Genomic DNA, 26,029 nt, shown 5'->3' on the forward strand with positions numbered 1-26,029 from the left:
TCAGCCTATCTGCTCTCTCACACCTGCACCAGATGATGATCCAGATGATCTTGATCTTAGCTTAGCATGCTAAGCTAAGATGAAACACATTATGTTAAAGATGACTGTATAGCGTTGTGATACTTGGTAGCATGTAGCTCAGAGCACCAGTGAGTCTGAGCACTGACACATAGGGGCTGTGGTGTGGCTGTTTATGGTCCGTTAAAGGGGGGCTCACTCTGGTTCGAGCTGCAGTATCTGCTCTGCTGGAGTGCCACTGAGCAAAACAGTGAATCTCAGCAAAGCTCCTCTGCAGCGCCAACCTCCCTCCGGAGGTCAAAGACGATTAAAGAACCAGAATCACAGTTTGACCATTTCACTGCATTTGGTCCAAATGTGAGCTCATCTTCTAGTTTAACAGCTGAACAGACAGAAGAATAACTGACCCTCCAAGAACAGAAGCCAATAAACCAAATGTCCAGTTAAGACACAGTCAGTGCTGTGCACTGCTGCCCTCTGCTGTTCATGCACGTTCACTGCAAGTCAATGAGAGGCAGCATTTGAAAAGATCAATTTACAGGTGATTTTGCATCCAAGTACATGTTCTAAAGTGCAGTTAGCCAACGCTTCATCCATCCATCCATTATCTATACCGCCTATCCCTTTCGGGGTTGCGGGGGGCTGGAGCCTATCCCAGCTACAATGGGCGAGAGGCGGGGTACACCCTGAACCGGTCGCCAGCCGATTGCAGGGCCACATGCAAAGACAGACAAACATTCACACTCACACTCACACCTACGGACAATTTAGAGTCATCAATTAACCTAATGAGCATGTTTTTGGTCTGTGGGAGGAAGCCGGAGTACCCGGAGAGAACCCACGCATGCACGGGAAGAACATGCAAACTTCACACAGAAAGGCCCCGCCTGACCCGGGGATCGAACCGGCAACCTTCTTGCTGTGAGGCACCCGCACTACCGGCTGCGCCACCGTGCAGCCTAGCCAACGCTTCATTTTCAGCTAAAAGGGTTTGAAATCACCGGTTTAGTGGTGACTCAGTAATTTGACACAAGCAAAATAAAAATAAGGGTCAAGTTTCTGCAACTTTCAAGGTATATTAATATATTTCAACTCAGAGATGCACATGTACTTCACATAATTTATTTGTCTGTATTACAGTAATAATGCATAGAACAGATATACAAAAACAGCAAAATATAACTTTATTGAAAGAATCAAGTCATGTCGGTATTAAAAAGCGATCACACTGAACGCAGCTGAAGGATAATCTTGAACGTACAGTACATACAAACATCAGGCACACATTGGGTAATCATCTCTGACTAGTGCATGTGTTTTAACACAGTAATGACAGCTTTGTGAAATACACGTGAGCACGGGGTTAACACAGCGATGTACACTGACGAAAAAAAAAGATTAATGGCTTATGAAAGTGAGGATTCATCCCACAATGACTCACTATTTCTTTGTCATTTTCCTCTCTGGGTGACAAAGGACAGACATTTGATCCCAATCCGGACTGATTAATACACAGAACACAAAAACAAAGATAAAACACAGATGTTTCTGTCCTCAACACTCCTGCTTTCATCACTTGACAACTCCTTCTTGCTCTTTTTATTGGATATTCTTCCTTTGGTTGTTCAGGTTAATTTCACTGGAATCTTTCCCCCCATCATGTTGACCAGTACTGAGTGTCACAATCCTGCCTGCAGCTCCAGTGACATTTCACTGCAAACTGACGGTAAGAAGATGCTTTTCCACACCGACCAGCTGACTGTCTGCCTTGAAAACACCAGCAGCACCACCAGAGAGGAACTGGCAACACTGAGAGTCAAAACACAGCTAAGTTGTGCGTCTAAAAGAAACAGGAAAAGGTCCTTCAGAGGAAGCTGTGAAGCAAAATTACAAAATAAAGCGCAGTGATGGATGAATAACACACGAAGACAAATCAGCCACAAACAACAATCACAAAACAAGTGATGATGACCTTTTAAAGGATGTAAACATTTCAAGTAGCTACAAACTTGTGTTGTGTGGAGGACACACGACCCAAAGAGGAGGACAGGTGAAGCTTAAATATTTCAGAGGGATGAAATAACCTACACTCAGTTCTTGTGTCCTAACTTAACAGTCATTTTATCCTACATGGAGACAGATGGAGTCTAACACATGAGGGTAATTAAAATAGTGTCCAGTGAGTCTATAATCCCAGAAGAAATGTACAAAATTAACCTTTAGCAACCTCACTGTGATTGTCTTAACCGTTTTTCTTATGTGACAAACCCCAAACTATCTGACGGGTAGACTAAAAGGAAGCAGGAAAAGGATGAATGGACAACAGACAGAAAAGTTGCTATCAGTGAAGATCTGAAGAGGCAAAGGCTGACCTCATGAACGGAAACACAAAAACACAAATGAGGTCTTGAACTACAGTTTTGGGTTATGCAGTTGTCAGTGTTTATAAAGCAGTCTTGCAAACTGAAGTTCACCATCCTGACCAGCAGGGGGAGCTCTAACAGAGGCATGGGAGCATCGCCCTTCTACTCTCAGGTCAGAGGTGCAACAACCAAAGTCAGGGTCAACCTAAACACCATCAGCGTGGATTTCTGTGATGCTCTGAGTGTGAATACTGAAGGAAAATCCACCCAAACCAAAGTGGATGGACCCTAAACCCGGCGACTGATATACATTCATGTCACACACTGCTCTGACCGGGTTAGAGAGACGAAGAGCACCTCCTTCTCCGTGGTCATCGAACTCTCTGAGTCGTATCATCAAGGTGCGTCTGAAAACTCTCGACATGTTTCAAGTGTCTGACTGTGTCTCACGTAGAGCTCAAACAAACATTAGCATGCAAAGTAAATATGTGCTGCACCTCTCTGACGAAGAGTGACAGACGCAGCATTTGTGCTAAAGCTACACATCAGTGAGCTGAGCAGAAACCTTCACATGAGAAGAACAATAAGGCTTTCATTCCAAAATGAATTATGCACTGTTTTAAACATTCAACAAACAAGCAAGGGGAAGAAAGTAGAACAACTTGCTGATTAAATCTGGAGCTTCGAATAACAACCAGTTCTTCACGGCTGCATCATCCCAAAACAGGAAGTTCAGACAATCCGAATCCTCCAAAAAAAGCATGTGCAGCATTGTGAAATGAAGCCTTTGAAATGATCAGTGAACACTGCAGAGCCAGTCTGTCAAGTAAGGAGAGCTTAGATATGCTGCTCCGCCATGATCCACCTGCGTTTGAAAGCGTTTCTAGACTCAAGTTCACTGATAATGGCAGCGAAGCGACGTTCGACTGCACTGAACGGCCGCACACGCAAACCTGAGGCGAGTTAAAGCGAGTATCCCGGGCAGAAGCTCAGCTTGAAACAACAGATCTCTGAAAACGCGCTCGGCTTTCTACCAGCGCCCTTTCTCTTTGTGTAAAGTGAAACCTGAAGCAGAATCAAACAGCATTTGGATTTCTCCATCCATGTCAAAAACCAAGCCCAGACCTGCTGAGCTGTGCAGACCTGGACTTGTGTTCCTAACGTTTCCTGAAAGCAAAGTTTGTATTCACTCCACCAAACAGCTCAAAGCTCTCTGGTATCTGAAGTTTGGTTGTAAGGTGGCAAATCTCCCAGCTGAAGAAATGACACGTAGCACAAATCACGGGAAACAGGGACTCTCGTGAATCAAATAAAGAGTGAAACCTGTGGATTCTAATGAAACGGAGGAAGGTAAAACGCTCCTCTTCAAGGCTGAACAATGGTTTGCATGTAAATTACTGACTAATGCAAATAAACAAACACAGATGGTGAGCTAAACATGAGCTGACCCAAGTCTAGAAACTGGTGTTTGAGAGTCACAAGTAAATACTTCAGGGAGTGTAGACAAGAGTAGCAGCACAAACTAAGCCTCCAGCAACATTTATTAGGAAGTGTTCACCAGGAAGCACTTTTTAAAGCTCGCAGCAACCACCAGCTGCATGAGGAACTCACTCTCACTTTCTTTTGAAATGTTGAGACACGCACGAGTACACGAAAACGAGTTTTTTTTTATCAGTATCAATTACCTGACGTGCTTTCTTTTCCCTGGACACGACAAAGAGTCCCTGGTGGACACATCCTATTTCTTAGTCTCCTTATTTCTATAATACAGCATTGAGATGCTCCCTCACAGAGCTGACACACAGTGTTAAAGCATTATAAAGGCCATATAAATAGTTGTGATATAAATATGTGCACGCAGAGAAAGACACAGTCACTTTAGGTGAAGCTCGTTCGACAGTAAAGCAGGGTTAACTCGTTCTATGGAAGTCTGACATCAAGTCAAAATACTATTGTGGCCACTTTGAACGACGTGTCCGCCCTCGTTTTCAGAGGTGCAATGCACCAGTTCCTCTGAGCTGAGGCTCCAACTGACCATCACATCAATATCTGAACTTAAAGCTGCCAACTTTGAAGTCGTAACCCTGTTCAAAATAAAATATTTGTCACTTTGACATTTTGGGAACAACCTCAAAATATCCTCTTCTCTGGGGCAGTTGGTCCCAGACTGCCTGCTGCAGAGCCGTCACTGGCAGTTCAGGGAAGGGCTACTGAGCCAGGCCCAGATCTGGATCATCTCCTGTGGGGTCCTCGGGTGAACCAGCATTAAACTCTTGTAGGCGCAGGGGTTTGACCTGTACTTCTCTTCTATGTTAAAGGTCCTGAAGCCTTTGTGCTTCTCGGGGGCCAGGCCTAGCTTCCTAAGACACATCCCTGTGTAGACATCGTCTATCGGGTACAGCGCTACATGTTGGGACACATTGTGCAGACGAGCAGCGAGGTCGCCGGAGTAAAGGTACCCGCCTCCTCCTGCGTATGGAGGGTACGTCCCAACATACATGCTCTCTGGAATGAAGTATTTCACCTTCTTGTCTCGGTGCGGCCCAGCGTTGGTGATCACGTCACCCACAAACAGGTCCCTAGCTTTGGGCTCCGAGAGGCCCTTAAGGAAGTCCAGGATGCGGTAGGTGTTGACAAAGACGTCGTCGTCCCCCTTGAAGATGAAGCGAGCGCTGGGACAGCGGGTCTGGATCCATTCCAGGAACAGAACTTCTTTGACAGTCAAATTGAAGAATGAATCGCGGTAATCCCACTGGATGATGTCTTTATGGCGGACGCTCTCATAGTGCAGCATCTCGGACAGATCGGGGTGGTAGTCCCCAGCCGTGGCGTTCCCGAGAAGGAAGACAGTGACCACCGTTTGATTGGCTACAACACCCGCCTGTCCCCAGGACTGACGGATGGCCTGGCGCCGGTCGAAGTGTGGTGCTAGAGATTTGACAGCGAGGAGCAGGAATGGCGGCTCCTTACAGATACCAGGCTGGTCCACCATGATCGGGTAGGAGCGGCAGTGCATGTAAAGCAGGAAGTCCTTGAAGCGGTTTGGTAGAGAGTTGTAGTCTTTCACCTGAGTGGTAACCCTGATGTTAGGCTGACAGGGGTCAGAGGTCAAACTGGTGTCATTAAGCCAATCAGGCATGTCTGCGGCGCTGTGGTTAGCCGCCAGGACCGGATTGTTCTGAAGGTCCAGAACCTGCTGCTGGCGGTTATAGAAGGCCGTGCTGGGAACCAGTTTGGCCCAGAAGGGTTTGGAGGGGATCTGGACCTTGGAGCGTCCATTTTTGTCTTGGCTGCTGTGTCTGGAGATGATGATGAAGATGAAAAGGTTGACCATCATCACTGTCACCACAAGCTTCAGCCTCCTCCGCAGCAGCGCCATGACAGCGTGCTGCACCTGTCACCACCTGAGCATAAACACACACAAAGAAGTAATGTTAGGAACATGAAACACTTTTATTGACTCGCTGAGTGGACTGATGACCTCGGAGGACTTATGTCTCATTTCTGGTGGACAATACTGACCATTTACTGGTCAGCAGGTATTAATACTGTGTTCCACGTCTGGTCATTATGTAAAAGTGACATCAGGATTTATCCTTCTCCAACCAGAGCTTTTCTCTGTCCTGTAAGAACAGCTGCTGTCTGTCTTAGTTACTACTGATTTCTGTAACGTTACCCTTTTCCATGTCCATGTCATACACACTGTGCACACACACACACAAACAATGTCTCATATGCACCAAAGGTCTGAGGTGCTTATATTTGCTGAAAATATCAATAAATAAGACATTCTCACCAAAGCAAACGATGGTAACTTTCATGCAACTAAGCCTTTTACAAGTGTGGTCAGACTCGATAAGAGGTCCTTTGGTAAAAAATGACTGATTTTTCATGGCCATGATCATGTGCCATCCACTTCAGGGAAAACAACACAGTGCTCACTGTTTGTATGGCACAATGGCAAAGTGCAGTTTTTACCAGTTCCCTCTAAAGAAGGAACTGGTGGAAAAGGAAGAGCAGATATTTCAAGCACAAAATCACTTTGACACGGAAGTCACATGAGGATGCTCGAGCATTTCATGTAAAGCTGCTGGGGGGAAACTTCAGAAGCCATGAAGTATCTGGAAATCCAAATCAGATTTCCACTCCTCCTAATTTTACCACCATTGTTAACTGTGTGGCAGATTTCTGCTTCGGGCGTGGATCAAATGTACATGATTCACTTGTTATGAGTCAGCGGCACGCTCCTGGAAACTGGCACTTGCATGGAGACATTAGTTGTATTGTTACGCAACTGATCCCTGTAAGGCTCTATTCCTGTTTGCTGCTCTTTAGAGGGAGATCAGAGGTCAGGCTCAGTTAATGGATTGTATCCCAGGAACTGACATCAGTGGTCACTGCTCAGATACTGTGAAAAACAAGAGCTAGTGTTTCTGTAGCTGCAGAAGGGTGGTGCTTGGCTACAGGGCTTAAACCTGTTAACCGCAAGAAAATCATGAATCCTTTCCTATCAGCTACTGTTGCTTCTGGCTCTGTGGGTTTAAGCCACCACAAAAGGTGAAAGTCACTTCAGTTGTGTTTAAAAAGGGGAGTGAGACCAGCGACATGCTTGTTTCATCGTCACAGAGCCTGAAGCATTGCAATAATTACACACTCAAAGTTCCATCATTTGTCAAGCGTTCATTGGGTTTCAATGAAACTCTGTGTGTCTGTTCAGGAGGGAGCGCAGGGTGTCTCCAGCGAGTCTGATCGGGACTGCTCAAAGGCATCTTGAGTAATGAGCAAAAATGTGAGAGGCCACGCCCATTTGCACCAATCAATATGAAGCTTTTTGGCCCACAGAGCGTGCACACCTAAACTGGTGAAATTCTGTTCACTCGGTTTTGATGTGCATGTTTGTTAGTATTTGTGGCGCCCCCTATGGGTCAGGCTCAAAATGCTTCAGTCTGCATTTTCCCAAACAAGGCCTGGAGCTTGCTACCTAGATTTATGACCATTGGACAAATCATGACAGTTTCTTGAAAACTAACTAAGATACCAACAAGCTTTCTGCAACTTTTCATTGGTCCAATCATGATCCACAGACTATTTGGCCCTTATCATCCTTATTACCCTTATAATCCACCATAAAAAGGGTTCACTTGAGGTCATGTTATAATTATTCTGGAACATAATAAACCTGGAATCACACCCACTACATCAGCAGCATGCTGCAGTTATATTGCAAATCACTGTGTGTCTTTTGTTTGTTGATAATGACCTGCTGTTTACTTAATGAAGCATTATAATGGAAAAGGACAATTCAGTGGGTAACTGAGGATGTATGTACATCGTGGTTTTGGTCCTGTTTGGCCAGCGCCAATCAAACAAAGAAAAAAAAATGGAAAAAATTGAGGACAACATGGGAGTAGTGGGTTCGAACAGACAATGCAGCCTTTCAGGAGGTTTGAGTCTGCCTCAGGTTTCTGCTTTGGCAGGACAACAAATCCTCTTTGATAACATTCTCTTTGCCATGCCTCACTTTCTTTTCTCTTACTGAAAATGTCTGTGCTGAATATGTTTTCTCCTCACTTCCTGGGCCTCTCTTTCCCTGTTATTTCCTCCCTGTGCTTGCAAGCAAGGCAGCCACATCCGCTGTGCATCTGCTCGAGCAACTGTAAAGTTTGATGGATTTTCTAGGCCTGATAATCAGAATCAAAATTATGCGCGGTTACTAAAATTACTTACATTATTTGTGCATGCTTCTGCCTTTATTTAGATAGCTGGTAACAGAGGGACAACACTGAACAAGGAAAGAGAGAGGAGCCCCCCACCACCGAACCCACAAAACAAACTGATGAGTGAATGATAAATGGAAATAAGCATGCAGCCTTTGCTCTGAAACTGAGCCAAGAGGCCAGAGGGTGAGCACTGAAAGCCAAATGTCTCAGCATCTGGGAGATATTATGTCCATTTGGGGACAGTACATTTGTCTTTACTTCTACTTGACCCTTTCAGTCAAATCCTCCTCAGAAAAAGAGACTGCAGCCATGCTAGCCTCTCTGTGAGCGATACTTTGAGCTAAAAGCTAACATTACCATGCTAAGATGCTCACATTGACAACACTAATGTACCAATGTTTAGCAGGTGTACCGTTTACCATGCTCACCATCTTAGCTTAGCATAACACATCAGGTAATTAGCACTAAACACAAAGTAAAGCTAAGGCTGATGGAAATATAATTAGTTTCGCAGGTGCTGATGGCACGAGATGAAAACTGAAGGAATCATTAAGGTTTTAACATCCTGAGGGGAATGAATGTGTGCACCAAATTTAGCAATCCATCAACTCCTCTTGATTAATATAATGATTAATCTATAATACATCACAAAGTTGTGAAAAAAAGTCCATCACAACTTCCCAGTGATGACCTTCAACTGCTCGTTTTAGTGAAAAACCCAAAATAATTTCACTTATTAACATATAACATAATAAAAATTATATTTGAGACGCTTGACTGAAATTGACTGAAATGATTAGTCTACTATCAAACAGCTGGTGATTAATCTTTCAAACTAACTAACTGAATAATTAAGAAATTGTTGTGGAGGTGGACCAACTGATTGACCGGCAGCTTAGTCTGACAGAGCTCCAGATGTTGTGGTAGATTTGCTCTCTGATACTTATAATGACACTTCACTGCTGACTCTCACAGTTTAAAGGTGAACAAACTCTACCTGACAAGTTAAAGTGATAACGGACACAAGCTCCGGCGGGTTTGTCTTCGCTGCCTGTATCCTTCCTGCCTCTGGATCATGTTGCTCTTGGCCTCCTAGCAACAACTCTGCGCTGCTGCAGCCCTGTTTGCTCTCTTTCCTACTCCCTTCCCTTGTTTACCCCCTTTTTCCCCCTCACCCCCTCTGCCTCTCTTCTTCTGTCCTTGTTCTCATTCCTCTTTCCCCCGAATTTGGCTCATATTTACGTAAAAACAGAGAGAAAGGCGAGTCACATCCCCACAGGATGATGATACATAATCCTGAAGGAGTTTAAGTGTCATATTGCTTACGAGGACAAGCAGAGACATTGCCTTTTCTCATCGGACCCCCTCCTTTCTCTCTCTTTTTCTCATGGATAATTAAGCTTTCCTGTCCTCTGCCATCTCGCTACAAACAAGGAGACTTCTGGGAAATGAGTGGGTGGGGGAAGGTGGGGAATTCTAAAGAAGGAAGCTAAACAACATGTTGACGAGACCACAGCTTCCGGACGTCTAATTACCATCAGTAGTGTGGGGCTAAACACACACCTTCCTGGGTTAGCCTGTGAGCTTTCCCTCCAATATTCAAACGTTACCTCCATTGTTTTACTTGCTTGCCCATGTGCAAACTCTGCGCTTGTATAAATATACATGTGAATAGTTTATGGTGGAGCGCGCACACACATAGCTCACAAAGAACAGACGTACAAGTGAAAATGTGGTCACACAGGAACACAGCATGTTGGTGCTTCTGCTCAGGAGAACATCTTTGACCAGATTACTGAGTTGTTACTGTTTGAGATGCTAATTGTTTGATACCATACGATGATGATAATGATAATGCACAAAGCAGAGCAGAGTGTCCTCCTCTGAACTTAACCATTAGTTGATTTAACTGTTGGAGAGATTAGCGTTGGTGTGTGGGACCATCAGTACTGCTATTGTTATTCACAGTCTAATCAGAAACAAGCATTTCCAGTTTTAAAAGCCCTTTACACATATCTTAATTTGGCTGTACTACTCTGTCTATGATGTAAATGCCTTATGTTAGTCAGTACAAACAGTACTTAAATGTGATTGTGGGTTTTGAAGAGATCAACGTGGTGACCTTCAGGTAACACGAAGTCTCACCAGCCATGTATAGATCTACATCCATACCAACCAACCAAGCACCCACCTACTGTGTCCTTTCATACAGCCAGTCCTTCACCTCAAATCCACATAACTCACGGACAAATACGCCGCGAATAATTCAATCAAGAATGAACATCCTCTATCAGATGTGGATTAGTTTAACTGCAATTTAATCCAATTACTTCAGCATTCAGCAGCCTCCTCGTGCAGGCCTTGTGTGATACTGTGATGATAGGAAAACAGAATCTCTCGTACAAGACAGACCTGTTTTTAACAAAACTAGTTTGCACAATAGGCATTTGTATTTTACTTGGATGCAATCTTTCCCAAGAAAAGCACAATTCTGCTGATGAGCTCCAAAGTTAAATTTTTTGATCACGTGTGGACATTTATGATAAATTTTCTAGTGCACCGCAGACAACAACATCTGAGTTAAATGAATGTTCATTTAACCTGAGCACTTGTGTCTCATTTATTATTATTCTTATTCAATACTTAGATTTTATCAGAAGCAAAACAACAACAACATGAATATACCATATACCATTTAACCCGGCAGCATTTGTAGTTACCTTAATACATGACTAACAACTTTATGGACAGTCCAGGTTCAAACCTGGCGACAACAGTGGGCCAAACGGACTTTGATGCTGGTTTCTGATTCATTGATCAGCACAGAGATTACATCTGGCAGTAATCTACTGGACAATATCAGACTGTGCTTGACCACTGAGGTTTTCACCTGATAATAGATACAATGAGGTGAGGAGTGTCACCTGTGTGGGGGATGGGTGGGAGACAGCAGAAAACAATGGCAACGGCAGCTCATAAGGGTTGTGTGAGTCTGAGTTTAAGCAGATCTCTTTGAGTTTCAATGCTCTGTTTGGACAAACTTAAACAGAGTCAGGTGTTTGCTGATACAAGATGGAATTAGGTGACATTTGGACATTTTCCTCAACACACTGTCCAAAGTTAATCATCTTCACACAAACTGAACGTCAGTTAAAGTTCAAGACTTCCTGGTAAGTCGAAGCACCTTAAAAGACACATTAAATCCAATAACAGTGCAGACTAAAAGGTGTTTTTACATGCAACATGGCATCGATGTATGCATGCCTGTCACTTCAGCTCACTCTCTGTAAAAGGAATGTGTGCTGCATGTCCTAATCATGTGCTGCATGCATAACAACGTCTCTGAAGGCGTGAGTGCACATTGTGTGATCTTACCTGTGCAGGTTAGAGGGCTTCCTCAGCTTGTGTCTTCTTGGCGTTATCCTCTCAGCTCTCTTACCCCATACTTAGCTCCGCCCTCTGGGGAACAGCAGCCAATGGCGGATAAGGATCAGGAAGGGAGACAGGTGAGAGGGACGGGAGAGTAGGAGGGTTCCACCTGAAAACAAATGAAAAAACCGGTTTGTTAACAGCTGAGAGAAGCTTAGCCTGAAGAAAATGACTAGACAAATATGGACACGGGGAGCTGCTAAAGTCACTCTGAAAACCTTTTCTTTGTAAAACTAATAAATGTGACAGAAAGAGAAATTTCCTCCCTGAAGAGCAGAGAGGTAAAGCAGCGCAAGTGAACAACTTCTCCTGTATTTGTAAGAGATGGTCTATATTTTTAGGCACCCTATGATCATCGATTCATGTCACCTGAAGTGATCAGGTGATGAGGCTCACGTGTGGTCTCAGCACACAACCACAGTACAGCTGTACCTCTGCTAGACATGTGGTTTTGCAGGGCCAAGTACAGTACTGCATGTACAATACAGCCGCAATGCTCAGCCAACAGACATTTATCTGCAACTATTTTAATAAGTGAACAATTGTGGGTGTGAGTAACACGGGTTTGCACAGCAGCTCTGCATAGGCTTGGTCTGATGTTTAAGCAACAACAATACACAAAAGCTCAGCGTTAGTCCATCTACAGTAGATGTTTACTATTTTACAAACAGGATTTGAGGATTTACATGAGTAAATTTCCAGTGCTAAGCTTTAGTCAGGAAAAAAAAAAAGTTTGATGACATCAGATCACGTTTCACGAACAATTCCATTGAAACCAAACAAAATCAACAAGCGGAATGGCTCGCGCTGACTAACATCACACTCATGTGTTTTCCAGCCTGGTTAGGCCGTCCACCTCCAAAAACATGACTTCACAACAGTCTGTAGAGAAGTGAGTAAATGTCCAAAGGTACCAGAACACAGGAAATACATCGCAGGAAGCAGAGATGAGTCTAACATTGTATTTTTTCCTCAATAGCGGTTTCTCATTTACACAACGCTAAAGAATCAAAGCAGACATCTGACTGGAGCCTGGTTACTTACATGCATGTAAATATCTGACTGACAGCTGAGCACATACAGGCACAGGTGGAACAAAGACAAGACCACAAGGGTAACATCCAAGACACGAAACAGACACTGACCCTACATAGAGTGTCTAATGCAGACCTTTCTCACAGCCTCTGGAGGGGAAAAACACGAGGTTGCTGTATTTACCAGATAACCCAGGCAGCGTCTCAGATGTCCTTCCCACCAGATACCAGAGGCTGCTCTAATAGTTGTTGTCAGGGATTTTCCTTAGTTTACACAGACTTGTACCTGCCCATGTCATTTTCCCTCCTCTGGCTTACAGTTTTTTTGTGTTTGAGCTTCCTTTACTCGTGTAGGCATGCAGCTGCATGCACGTCTGCCGTGCTCCACATCCACTGGGGAGTTTAGGGATCTCAACATTCGTCCTGGCACCACGGTTCCCTGCAGATTTCTGAGAATGCTGCCCTGCCAATTCCTGGGAACATGTAAGGTCCTGTTTAAAGCTTTTATCATATTCAAATCTATCTGGAGTGTGTTTATATCCAGGTAAGAGTTGTTTGCACATCCAAAATGTGTCTCACATTCAAATGGCTGTTTGTGAAAACACTTATTTAATTTTATGTGAGAAAACTGCTAATAATAAAGACATTTCTTCTTAGTCACACTGCTGTACAGGAGGACTGCAGAGGCTTTTTGGTGCCTCTTCTCAAGGGCAGACTTGGAAACCTTGTTTGAGCTGTTTGGAAAGCCTGTTTTTCTAAACTGCCCACCTGTGATCAAAACAAAATGCATTTTTATGCTGCACGTAAACAGGCTCGAAGGCAAATACAGATGGAAAAATAACATGGGCAGAGTACACAGCATGCTGGTAAACTCCCATGTCAAGTATGTATTCAAGCCTGACTGCAAACAAAGTATAAATAACCCTTCTGTGTATTAGGCACACTACTAACTGCTGCCAACGTCATGTAAAACAGCAATGATTAACAATGCCAACAGTGGGATTGTGACACAAGTGGAATCTGACAAGCACAAAGGAAGCATACGATTTGTCTTTGGTGGATAAATTAGTGAGGGTCTTAAACTAGCAACACACATAAATTCAGAAATAACTTAAATCTTTAGCTTTGGCCAAAGAGACTGATGTGGAGAATGCCCTTTATACACACAACTGGGCTTGTTAAACATTAAAAGCAGTGGTTCTGCTGGTTAGATATGAGGGGTTAGCAGGTAACTGGGCCACATCGCTTTTAACTGCCCGGCGTTAATGTGCAAACTACCTGAAATATTCACTTAAAGATTATCCAGCGTCCATAAGAAGAAGAGTTAATCAACAACGGAATGTCTCTATGGTTTCTAAATGCATTCTCTAACGCTAATCTCAATATGACCTGTGTACTCTAGATTTCACTCTGTTTGCACTCCTTCCTTCAACAAAAGAAAAGTCCTTCTTGGGCTCAACAGCCTGTTCAGAAACTTTCCACCTTCAATTCCTGGCTTTTATTTCTAGTTTTAAACGGAAAAACTTCTTTATCAGAATTTTTACATTTCCAAATATTGATACTGGCCTCAAAAATTGGCCAGGCTATAATTTAGACACTCACTGATAATGATTTAACATGCTGCCACAAAGGATTAAAAAGAAATGTCAAAGGCGTGTAAGTGTTCCTGACATCTCTAATGATTTCTGGGTCGTCTCACTGCCACAGGGCCTTCACAACTGCTCTGGATAGATGCATCAGGTGAGCAGGTTAGCTCTTCACTGGAGGAGATATTCAGGTTCTTGCTCATGTTCACCTGTTCACAGGTGAGCACACAACAAATGGAGCTGCGCTGATCAGCACAAACCTGCTTTTCTGTTAGCCAGGACCGAGAAGTAGTGTTTCACTGATTTCCATACACTGTATGCAAAGAGGCTCTAGAAGTATACAGGTGTACCGTCCAACTGTCAGCATTTGTGATCTCAGTGTGTGGAGCTAGTGGTTAGTCCATTAGCGCACACACACACTGCAGAAAGAAAAGAGGTCACCGGGAAAGAACACATGAAGCTAACCGACTCATTTTGGTGAGATCTGTGAATGTGTGTGTGTGTGTGTGTGTGTGCGTTCGTGTGTGACAGCAGGTAAGGTTAGCCACATCAGGCCTATAAGCTAACAGACGAGGTTAGAGCGCAGATAGGGGGATGTCTGACCAATCAGACACACACAAGGAAAGCAGGTCAATTTTAAAGTGAAGCCCACAGCTGAAATTATATAAAGGCCAAACTTTGCAGCTAAGTATCATCAGAACAGGTTCCAATTTCCAAATTTCCTCCCAGCTGCTGGACACTGTAACAAAGCGGCTCCCTCATGCACACACTTGACTCCCATGTCATCCGAAAAATGAATCTGTTTGAAATACTGTCCGGATAAATGTGTCCTATAAATGGCCTATGAATGTATAAATAGGAATATTTGATTACACAAGCAATAATTATTCATCTTTCATCAATGAGGATTATTGCCAACCTGAACAGCAACACTTTATTTAGAAGAGTATGTGACATGTAGGAGTCACTTCTGTTCAGCTTCTTTTGAATTACTGTACGTCTCATTTTGCCTCTTTCGTGCAAAGGACTTGTATGAATTGTGCCATAGCAGTAACCTTTGTTTGTTCCTGTGTTGTAATTTATGGCACATAGTCTGTGCTGCACCTGTGTAACTTACATCTATTAAATAAATATTTCTGAATGCCTCCTGGCCCATGTCAGAAGAATATATGAGGATGTTCTGGCATGAGGGAATGTGGGCCTAATGGCGACATGGTGCGAAGAGGGAGCGACATAAATAGCCTGAGGGCTGCAACGGAGAGAGGTGCTGTCTGAGCTGGAGTCTACCCACCAAATATCGACAGTCGACACAAGTATTCACAAAGGGCAAAAGGTCCCACTTCAGCTATTACAGTTAGTCACAGACACGTGGGCTTGACTGAGGATTACCGTGGCTTAAAAACTGGAGTTTTAAAACTTCAGTCAGCAGACTACGAGACACAAACAGGGTTTGGCTGAACATTTAATGCACAAGGATTCATAATTTGCTCTACAAGCTTCAAAAATTGAGTAGAATTCTCCCTTTGAAATGAAAATATTCAGTTGCTTTATCAGCTCACTGATTGACATTGGAGGTTCTTGCTCAGTGACACTTCAGCAGCCTTCAGCACTTGAGAGATGCAGCATATGGTGGATTGAGCCTGGGCCCCCCAGCTGAAGAACAGTGTGGCCAAAACAACCTGGGCCAGCCCGCTGAACTGTTCTTTTCTCTAAAGATCTTGATAATCTTCAAAAATAAATGACGGGAAGCAAAGACAATGTTTCACAAAATGGTGGTGGAATAAAGAGAAGCTCCATCAGATGAAAATACCCCCAACATAAACACACACGCTTAAAATAGAAAGGAATTTCTAATTATCAACAAATACTTGTCATTCTGACTCCGCACGCCAAAGGTCACCTCTCGCTATGGAGTGACTCCACTCACACTCAACGTAATCTAAACTTAAAAGACGTGAGTACGTGTGTGTGTGTTTGTCCATGCCGATGCTCAGAAAACGAATCACACCAACAAGCCAAGTTTAATCTGACACATGACTCACAGTGTGACCTGATGACCAAAGCCACTGTGTGGATATCTCAGGCTGCAAAAATAATGACGTACTATACTGACATGATGAATAGTTTCCACGATTAAAAGCTATACACTAGTGATATTCAACTAATAGTACAATTAATGGCATTACACGGCAGCATTGCACCTTTAATAAAATGGCATTTGAGTAAAAACCTAACACGAATATCAAACATCCAGCTTTGAACAGTATTAAATAACCTACAGCACCAGCCCATCAGTTTATCATGTACGTGTCTCCACCAGCTCCTGTGAAAAATATTTGGCTATTTAGCTGCTAAAAATTCACCAGCTAGTTGCTAAATTTGTCTGCGTACCCTCTGATGCTGGTGCTTTTCCTGAAAACAGAAGCTTGGTGGGGCTGGAGATGGGCCTGACCAGAGCTTAAAGATGCTATAAATGTCTGTAGATGACAGGATGTCATTTCTTTTAAATATTAAAAAGAAAGCCGTCCAAAGGTCAAAATTTGAATGTTAAAGCATATTCAGCCATACTGTGTGCTTTTTAAAGCGAGTATCCAAGAGTAAGAGAGACAGACTTGTGGCTTTACTCTTGCTGATTTCCTGCAGTCATTAATTTTACCCATTAAAGATGGACTGATAGAAGGCCTCGCTGCAGCTGTGGTGAAAGCGGTAGTTCAGCCTTTGGAAAATGGCAAATTGCAACTAATGACAGGAGTTATTGCAGGAAGGCAAAGAGGCCGCCAGAGAAACACAGTCTCCGGGTAATACTGAGTGCATCTCAAAACAACATCAACAACAACAACCATCAAACAGATAGAGGCAGTCTAGGAGTGTCAGTCAGGAAAAGAACACAGACTCAGAGGCTTTGTTTACAGTAACAATGCTAATGGAGTTAGGACGGTAAGGGTCTCATTAAGCTGCTTAAGTGATGCAGCATTTTGACAACTCCCCAGACAAATCGCATAAACATACATGACGCACTACGAGCAAACAGAGAGAAAGATAAAAGCTTCTTATTTTGCATTTGCGTAAAATAGTAATATTAATAATTATCATGAAACTGGTTGAGTTTTGCTTTTCAGCCCTGTGGTACAAAACATTCAGCACCTCCCAAACATCTGAAACTTTGTCAGCTATTGTTAGAAATCCACCCTTCTGCAGATTTCCTGATAATAATCTAAACACGCCAGTATTTTACGTCATAACACCGAGCGAGCCACACACCCACCTCGCCCAGTGCACTTCCCTTCGTCTTACATGACACAATGTGCTGCACACTTGGCCACATTTCAAAACAGGATACTGAAGTGTCTATATGATGCAGGTCCCATTGTGTGCCTGCAACTGTGCTTCATCTCAGCTAAGATCAAAATCACATTAAAATAACTGGATTACAATTTTTCATGTGCATTAAGTGTGTGCTTGTAATGAAGTAAAGGAGATAGTCATCATAACTCACACATAATGGAGCTGGGACCTTGGATAACCTTACAATATTGGAGCCACTTCTGTGCAGCTCTTATTAGACATAAAAGATAATGGCCTCAAAAGGTCTGCCAATAATATAAATGGAGGGCCGTTTGGGAACAAGTTAAGGAAGTCTGAGGAAGGAAGGAAGAGGAAAAAGGAGGAAGAAGAGAGTTGTGGGACAGCAAGAGAAGAAGAACATAGACGATGGTGCAAACAAGGTTTCAGTCTACTAACACAACTGGTATGTCCCACTTTCTAGCATAAGCAACAAGTGCTTACTGTATTTCTGAACATGATTATTTCTACTAACTCTCCCGTGTTACATCTGTCATTTCTCTGAAAAAGACAACTTTAAAGTGTCTGTTATTTCATTGCAAAGTTTCACTGAGGTACTGTTGCGTTAATGAAACGGCTGGATGTCAAACTGGTTCCTCTGTGACAGCGTAGTATCCTTGTGCGTTTGTGTGAACAGCACTGACTGCTCAAATGTCGCCTAACTCCAAACAGTCGTATCCTGTTGCCCAAGCTCTGAAGGCTGCCTGCTTAACCCAACTGTGTCCTCTCTGCCAAACAGTGGACAGACAGGAGGGACGAAACCACCAGCCTCCAAACGAAGGGGTGACACATTTTTACTGTCACGAGGCACGTTTCCACCACGGGAAACAAAACGGTTGCAAATTCATTTTCTATTGATCAACTAATCGATGAATCGTTTCGGCTGGAGTCTAGCCGCTGCTGGTCCAGCTGGGAGGCCGAGAAGGAAGAAGGGTGGAGGGGAATAATCTGGTGTAAATCTAGTAAACTATGTCAGTGTGCTGACAGTGTAAGTATGGAGAGTGATGCAAGTGTTAGCTTGAAAGAGTTGAGCTTGCTAAGTGACTTCTGCTTCCATTGTATGGGTGGCTGAGAGGTATTTGTGTGTGTTTTTTAAATGTTGTGCTTTCTTTCTAATTTTCTTCATCTTTTCTATGCTTGACTCTAAAGCACTTTGAGTTTACCTGTGTATGAAATGTGCTATATAAATATAATTGATTTCTACAGCCTATTCTCCCTCTTCAAATGTGCCTACTCCCACAGCTAATCTGCTGCCTGGGAACATTTGTTTTCCACTCGCTCTGGTGGTGTGCTGGAAAGTGACTGAACACTTAGTCAGGCTTGATGAAAAAGCACCGGGTACCTGGTGCTGTTAAATAAACAACAATAACGAGTGGGACTGTTCTTACGCAAACAGAGGAGTGTATCACTGACACTTCAAGTTACAGAGGACATACCGGCTGCATACCTGTCACACCTACCTAAGAATGCATATGACGTAACATATACAATGAAGTAGAAGAGTGATGTGTTCTTACTATTTTGAGTCTCTTTCAACACCTCTGAACTGTAATGTAACAAGTGTGAGTGTTTAATGGTTTTCACATCTGTGTGAGGCAGTTTGGCCCCAATTTTACAATGATCTCCACCATACAATCAAGGTGACCAGAAAGCTTTTTTTAATGGCCAAATTGTTGAATGCTCTTGACTTGCCGGATGGAAAAAGACCCTGAAACAAGTGTTGAAGACGACCACCCACAGACAGTGATACGCCCTAAACTAGAAACTGACAGTCACCACTTTAACCTCATGGTGCAACAGAATACCGAGCAACATAACAAATATGTGTCACTGTCCTATATCCGTCTGAATGCGTGAGACTTTAACTTGCTTGGTGTGCTGAATACATGCAAACCCACCGATGCATATCCCGTAATCAGGAGCCACTGCTGTTGGCAAAACGCAGCGTTATGGAGTACTTGAGTCCATGCAGCAGTATATCCCTGTAAGCTGTTCTTAATGGATCTCGGAAAACCGTGGGAGCCAAGCACTTTAACAGCAGCACTTGGGTTTAGACTCCTTACAGGCATTATTAGTGATAGAGAGAAACAAAACCTGCCCTTTCAACCCTGGCTGTCTTTTGAGGATTAGTTGGAAGTCGGTCAAGTCACTAAGTAACTTCTTTTATTTTGTGCCATCTTTCGGTCTCATCACACAACGGACACAGTAGATTTGGACATAAATAGGCCAAAGTGACATTATAAGATAAGATAAGATTATTGATCCCACACCGGGGAAATTATGTTGTTACAGAGTGCAGCAATAGAGACAATAAAGAATAAAGAGTGAGACATAGAAAGAAACAAATGCACAATGAAAGGAACACAAAATAAAAATCAACTATTTATAGATATATGCACATTATACACAAAAAAGTGAGTAATCACTTCTGACTTCTGGACACTCCAGGGGTGAATATCATAGGAAACTTGAGCCAGAGGAGAAGTCACTGGATGGAGTAAGAAGGGGGGAGCACAGATGAAATTATGAATAAGCCAATTTTACGTCATGGCGACGAACAAGCCAGGAAATAGTGCATCATGAAGTAATTGTTGCTTCAGAATAATGCTGCCACAATACTAGACAAAAAATACACGATACTTCTTTCAATACCATGACAAAAGAAAAAAGTCCTAGGCACACAAAGTAAGATATTTTTCTTTTCTTTAACTGACAACCTGTACATGCGAACACATTTGTAATTATGTGTATAAGTTATGGTCGAGGAGCAGTTGATTTCCTACCCTGTGCTTTCATCTGAGCAGCCTTGGCTTGAAAATTTGATAGTAAATTTGTTTTTTATAGCCTCTGTATTTTCAATACTATCTAATTCTAAACGAACAGAAATCATATGCTTTCAACACATGGTATTGAAAAAGGGGCGATAGTTTTGACAACCTTAAAACAGACTTCTGTTAACTCCATCTTCTGACATGTACAATACATACTGTGTGTTATTGTCCACCTGTCCTCACTGTCCACCTGTCTGTTCGTACTCCTTTGTACCTTCACAAAAGTCAGGTGACTCTTTGGCAAATAGGTGACCAAACTTGTGGCCTAACATGATATATCAAAAATTTTAAAGTTATTTTTTCATTGTTGAAGGGTGACAGCTGATTTCAGCCTGTGCTAACCAAGGATACACAACGTCTCTGCTCAATGTACAGAGATAAAACTGATATCAATCTTCTTTGTAAGTTTGCTGTTACGCACGGGCTCACAATGCTGCTGGTTGTGTTACCTCCTGGTCAGCGAGTGACGCAGCAGCGTTTGCACAAGCTGGTCAAGGCTAGTGAGCCAAATGGGAGTCTTTCTGCTCTGGGTGCTCACTAACGCTGGCAGAAACTGAGTTATTATGCTCAGTTTCATGGTTTCATCGACAGTCTGTGTTGTTGGCAACACAGGACATGAAAATTCTTTCAAAGATTAACCAAACAATCACTACCAAGAGGAACACTGGAGCTGGTTGAGTGTTTCTCTAAACCAGTGCGGTGTCTGTATACAGCCAGCTCTGTCATCATTTTTCATTTGTTGGCGTAATTGCTATTTTGCATGTAGATTGACATAATAAGGGGATGTTCATTGATTTATTGCAGCCTTCCCATCTGCTCTTCTGTAGACGCATTTCTGTTGTTCTGTACAGTAAATGTACAGACAATGGCTGCTTTGTTTGCAGATTTGTTAGGAGAGCTTACTTAAAGTTGGGTGCGATAAAGAGCTTAGGCTAACAGCCGGGTAAACACGGTCACTCTGAAAACTAGCCTGGTCTGAGGCGTCACTGGAAAATAAGATGGACGCAATGCACGGGAGGACTAATAGGGACTGTGTGAAAGTCTCTCCAAACAGGACAGTGTAGGTTTCTGTGTCACTATGAATGACGACAACGTGGTTATAGTACAGACCTGATGGGATGTCCCCATAATTAGCAGCACCCCCGGGGATCTCGAGGTCTCCCATTTGGGATGCACTAAAATTACTGACCTTGAAATGAGAGAGGCACTGATGATGAGACTGATCTTTAGACACTTATGGAAAGATTTCTCTTACAAGTAACTCCTTTGAATGCTCACTAACAATTAGGTTTTTAGACACTGTAGTGACTACAAAGGCTCTTCGCAGAGCGGGAGGCCAACAACAGAGAGCATCATCGTCTTGCATCCCTTAAAACTGTCAGGACAAACAATGTCTGGAACAGTAATGCGGAGGGACACATGAAAGTGGGGAGAGCAAATGGCCTGTATGTGAACAGTCACAGGGCTGACTTACTCAACAGGTGAGTGCACATCCCATGACGGTCAGAGTGTCCTTTAGCAGGAAACTGGTTTTCATGCCTGTTCCCGGAGTAAAAAAGTAAGCACTCTGCACATAGCGTGGAGACATTATTGGCTATTTAAGCAGAGTGCTGGCTGCGTTGGCTTTTAGGTGACCAAAGACACTTAGTAAAACCATTTAGCCAACACAAACCAACCTTCTCTGTACTCAACAGCACCAGTCAACAGCACCAGTTCCGTTTGTTTGTGCACTGGGATCACGACATAAAAAAAACCAAAACCTCTATCTCTATCACAGCAACTCATACACAACATGAGCAACAAAGCAGATCTCTAAAAAGCACAACCACCAAACACGCTCTTCCCTAAAACGGCTCTTACAGTCACACCCAAATACATACAACCTTGTCATTTTAACACCCGTCAAAAGACCCATGTGTGTACATACTGCAAATGCTGTTGTGTATTGGGCTTCTCGTAGTCCAGACTACCAACCACGCAGGGCAGGGATGAGACGCACAATACACAGATCAGCTGCAGCCAAAGGAAAATACTGGAGTCATTATCATGACCGCAACAGAAGAAGAACAGGAAGTTGTAAATGCACCAACATATGAATCCAGGATATATATACAGCCATGACTTGAGATTTTTGATGGAAAAAAAGACCCGAAATACCAAAGAAGCACATCATAAATTCTCTAATTAGACCATCTGAAAAGGCAAAGCTTGTTTGTTTCTTGGTTTCGTTGTTTGTTTCACTGTCTGGTCTCTTATTTACCAGCAACACAGACTCTTACCCTTGTCTGGATGAAGGCTACTCATCCAAAGTGTGGTTTGGACTTTTCTGTCTAAACATGGCAGGGCTTCAGCGCTGACACACACACATCTGTACAGCAACTCTGGAAAATGTTACTCATGTGATTAAAAACTTTTATCTTGGAGAGTACATATGGCATCCGACAGAGAGCTAGAAAGAGGCCAGACAGATGAGGGACGAGACGACTAGGACAGGAAGCTCTCCAGGTTTGTTCAGGTTAGGGATGTAGGTATAAAAGACAGCCAGCAGGCAGACAAACTGTCCGCCCTCTCTGCTATCTCAAATCAAATATCACATTCAAACATGCGGCTTGTTTGTGTCGGTTTCCGTGTTTCAGGTATTTGGCACTTTAGTGTTGTGTATGTGTTTACACCACAGCAGCAACTAATGGTTATTTTTAAAGAGGTACGTTTTCTTAAATGTGGATATTTTCCGGTTTCTTTACTCCTCTGTGACAGTTAACTCAATATGTTAGGATTGCGGACGAAAAAAGAAATTTGAGGAGCTTTAGGAAACACTGATCAACATTTTCCAGACATTTTCCAGACCAGACAACTAGCCGATTAATTGAGGATGATAATGGTTAAATGCAACCCATTTTTTTTCTTGTTACTGGCCTTTTTTTAAACTATAAATAGAAAAATGGCTTGACAATTGTGAAGACACCTGCCTTCACTTATGACGCCTTCAATCTCTTTGTTTTGTCCAAAATCCTGAAGATATTCAGTTTACTTTTCATTTTTCTGACACAAAGCAGAGAAAACTCCGAAGTTTTCACCTTTGTGAGGCCGGACGAAGTGATCGTTTGGTATCTTGGCTTTGATAAACGCCTTTAATGGATCATCAGAATGACTGATTAACTTTCCATCGATCCATAGTCGCTTCAGCTCCGGACGTTAGGACGAGGCTGTACCTGCTTTAATACGGCTGTAGCGTATCGTATTTCATCCACAGGACTTTTATCCTGCTCTTACTCTTTGAGTTTTCAGAGTTTTTCTAATCTTCCTAATGAGATAAAGCAATTAAAACCACATATCCCTGTTCCTTTAAAACATGTGTCCTCTTACATGTAGTCGGCTAACTCACAGGAGGGGTTAGCTAGCGTGCTTATCGTCGCCTTTGATTTGACTATAGTTAACCTTTACAGTCAGAAAACTCCTGCGGGCACCGGGTGAACTCACTTGTTTTCAGCCGTCCTCGTCAGCTCGAAGTCACCCCAACACCGGCGGAAAAGTTAGTAAATCCATGCGTGTATTCCTCGGCGGCCGAGCGTCGTCTTTTCACCGTTAAGTTGGTGATGTTTTCACTCCGCCGACGCCTGAAGACTGCTGCCGAGCGGCACTTCTGCTTTCAGCGGTTTCAACGGCGACGACGCCGAGCGGGTGCACAGGGCGGAGCCAGGCGCGCGCGCACGCACCCGCGCGCACACGCATTTATAAAGAGGGGTGCGCCACTGAAACTGTATATTTAATCAACGTTAACCGCGTGTCACCAGACGAGCAGGAACTGCTTTAGGTGGCCTAACTTCTCGAAGGTGAGGCAAAGATAGGCGACACTGCCACTGTGAAGCACATTACATACGTGTTTTCTTAAAAACGTGTCCATATATGTACCTGTATGAAGCTCACAGCAGTTTCAAGGTGACCCCGTGAGGCACACCCTCTGCTGCCAACTTCTGGTGCGTTCAGCTAGGCTGAATACTTAAAGCTGGGGTAGGTGAGAGAGGAAAAGCTCGGTTGGAAAGTGCCTTCCATATGCGCCATCAGTTTGTGGACCTGCTGCATTCTGCCTTTTAAATGAGCGACGAAGTCTGCCATTACCAGCAGTGTTCCCACTGAAGTACACTCAGACAATCCCTCGGCTCAGATAATAAAATAAACCTGTAAATAAGCCTGGCAGAGGCTGTTGTCTGTGGCTCGCATTTGTTTTAAAGAGTAACTATTAGGATGAAGGATGGACTGGGCAATGTTTGCAGCTACAGCCTGTATAGCCAAGAAGCAGAGGAGGAGGTGAGCAGCAGAGCAAGTGATGATGATGATGTTGAGATGGTATCTTTGTATTTTCTCTGATCAAGTACGTTATCTCCTAAAGTTTACACAAAGCAGCTTTTAACTTAAATGATGATGGCAAACAAACGTATATTAGAGTTAGATAGACACGGCTGGACGGTCAGTTACCCTGGCTGGTGCTTGAGCAGCTTTTCAAATCCAACAACGCACATTTGTGCAGGCTGGAAGGCCATCCAATCATTTCATTCAGCCTGAATGGAATGATTGGATTACTACAGGCCGGCTACAGCCACAGATACTGGATTTTTCCCCCTTTGTTTTAATGATTGCTGCCACGATATAAAAAGAATTTTGGCAAATATTGCAAAAATGCTTCTAAAATATGTGACCCTACCCTATCTTTGAAAGGACATTTTTTTCAAGGTTGTCTAATATTCACATATGAACACTCCTGTGAGCACTTAAAGAGTTTTTTCTTGCTGTAATCAGTCCTCCTGTTCTAAGTAACCATTTAAAAACTCCTGTCTAACACGCTTTCAGCGGAGGCGGCAGTGGGGGACACATATAGTCCCGGTTCTGTGCAAAAATATAATCCATAGTTAATCTGAAGTTAATGTGAGGCTTTAGCAGTCTAATCAAATCAAGTGGGACATTTTTTTTTTCATCTTTTTTTGTGTGCGGATTAAACAAACGTAACAGCTGTAAGATGTTAATTCTTCAGGGCTTTAGAGGCGCTGGTAGGCAGCTTTCGCATTTGGACAGGGCCAGGCTGATGTCCAGTCTTAATGCTAAGATAAGATAACCGACTCCCATCTACTGACATGACAGTGACATCAACCTTCTTATCTAGCTCTCAAGGTGATAAATGCATGTCTTAAAATCTCAAACTATTTCCTTATTTACACAGTAAACCAATCAAACATGTCAGCCAAAGTCATTTCAGGTCAATAAACCCAAATTAAACAGATAAAACCTCGTGCTACATTATCATTATTATTAGTATCTGTCACAAAGCCAACTCTGCAATCATGCATCCCCAACATCCTTCTTCTATGATGTGATCGTGGCATTATTACTTTAATAACAAGCATACCGTGTTGACTTTGCATCTTTGAAGACCCTTTTGGCAGCGTCATTTCTCTGAAGAGCCAGGCGACAGATCGAGTGACTTTGTGGTCAAACGTGAACTATCTTCCCTCAAAGGAATGGTTTGACATTTTGGGAAATACACTTAATTCACTTTTCCTGCTGAGAGTCAGATGAGAAGATCAATACCACTCTCATGTGTGCACATTAACTATGGAGCTAAAAGCTGGGAGGAAATTAAGGCCGGGAAGGAGCAGCCTCCCAGTCATCTAAGATAATTAGTCATAACAGCGATCAGCCTGACATGCCCTT

At 43.1% G+C, this 26,029-nt stretch overlaps 1 protein-coding gene across 1 annotated transcript; it reads right to left on the minus strand.

Moving 5' to 3' along the window:
• Nucleotides 1–1,126: 1,126 nt before the first annotated feature.
• Nucleotides 1,127–23,952, minus strand: b3gnt2b (UDP-GlcNAc:betaGal beta-1,3-N-acetylglucosaminyltransferase 2b). Its single transcript, XM_070978275.1, has 3 exons — nt 23,804–23,952; nt 11,477–11,639; nt 1,127–5,785 (listed from the first exon to the last, which is right to left on the minus strand). The coding sequence occupies exon 3, from the start codon at nt 5,758–5,760 to the stop codon at nt 4,567–4,569; it is 1,194 nt and encodes a 397-aa protein (XP_070834376.1). The 5' UTR covers nt 5,761–5,785; nt 11,477–11,639; nt 23,804–23,952; the 3' UTR covers nt 1,127–4,566.
• Nucleotides 23,953–26,029: the final 2,077 nt, after the last annotated feature.

This window comes from Chaetodon trifascialis, chromosome 13 (assembly GCF_039877785.1).
Source record: "Chaetodon trifascialis isolate fChaTrf1 chromosome 13, fChaTrf1.hap1, whole genome shotgun sequence".
Classification (NCBI taxonomy): Eukaryota; Metazoa; Chordata; class Actinopteri; order Chaetodontiformes; family Chaetodontidae; genus Chaetodon; species Chaetodon trifascialis.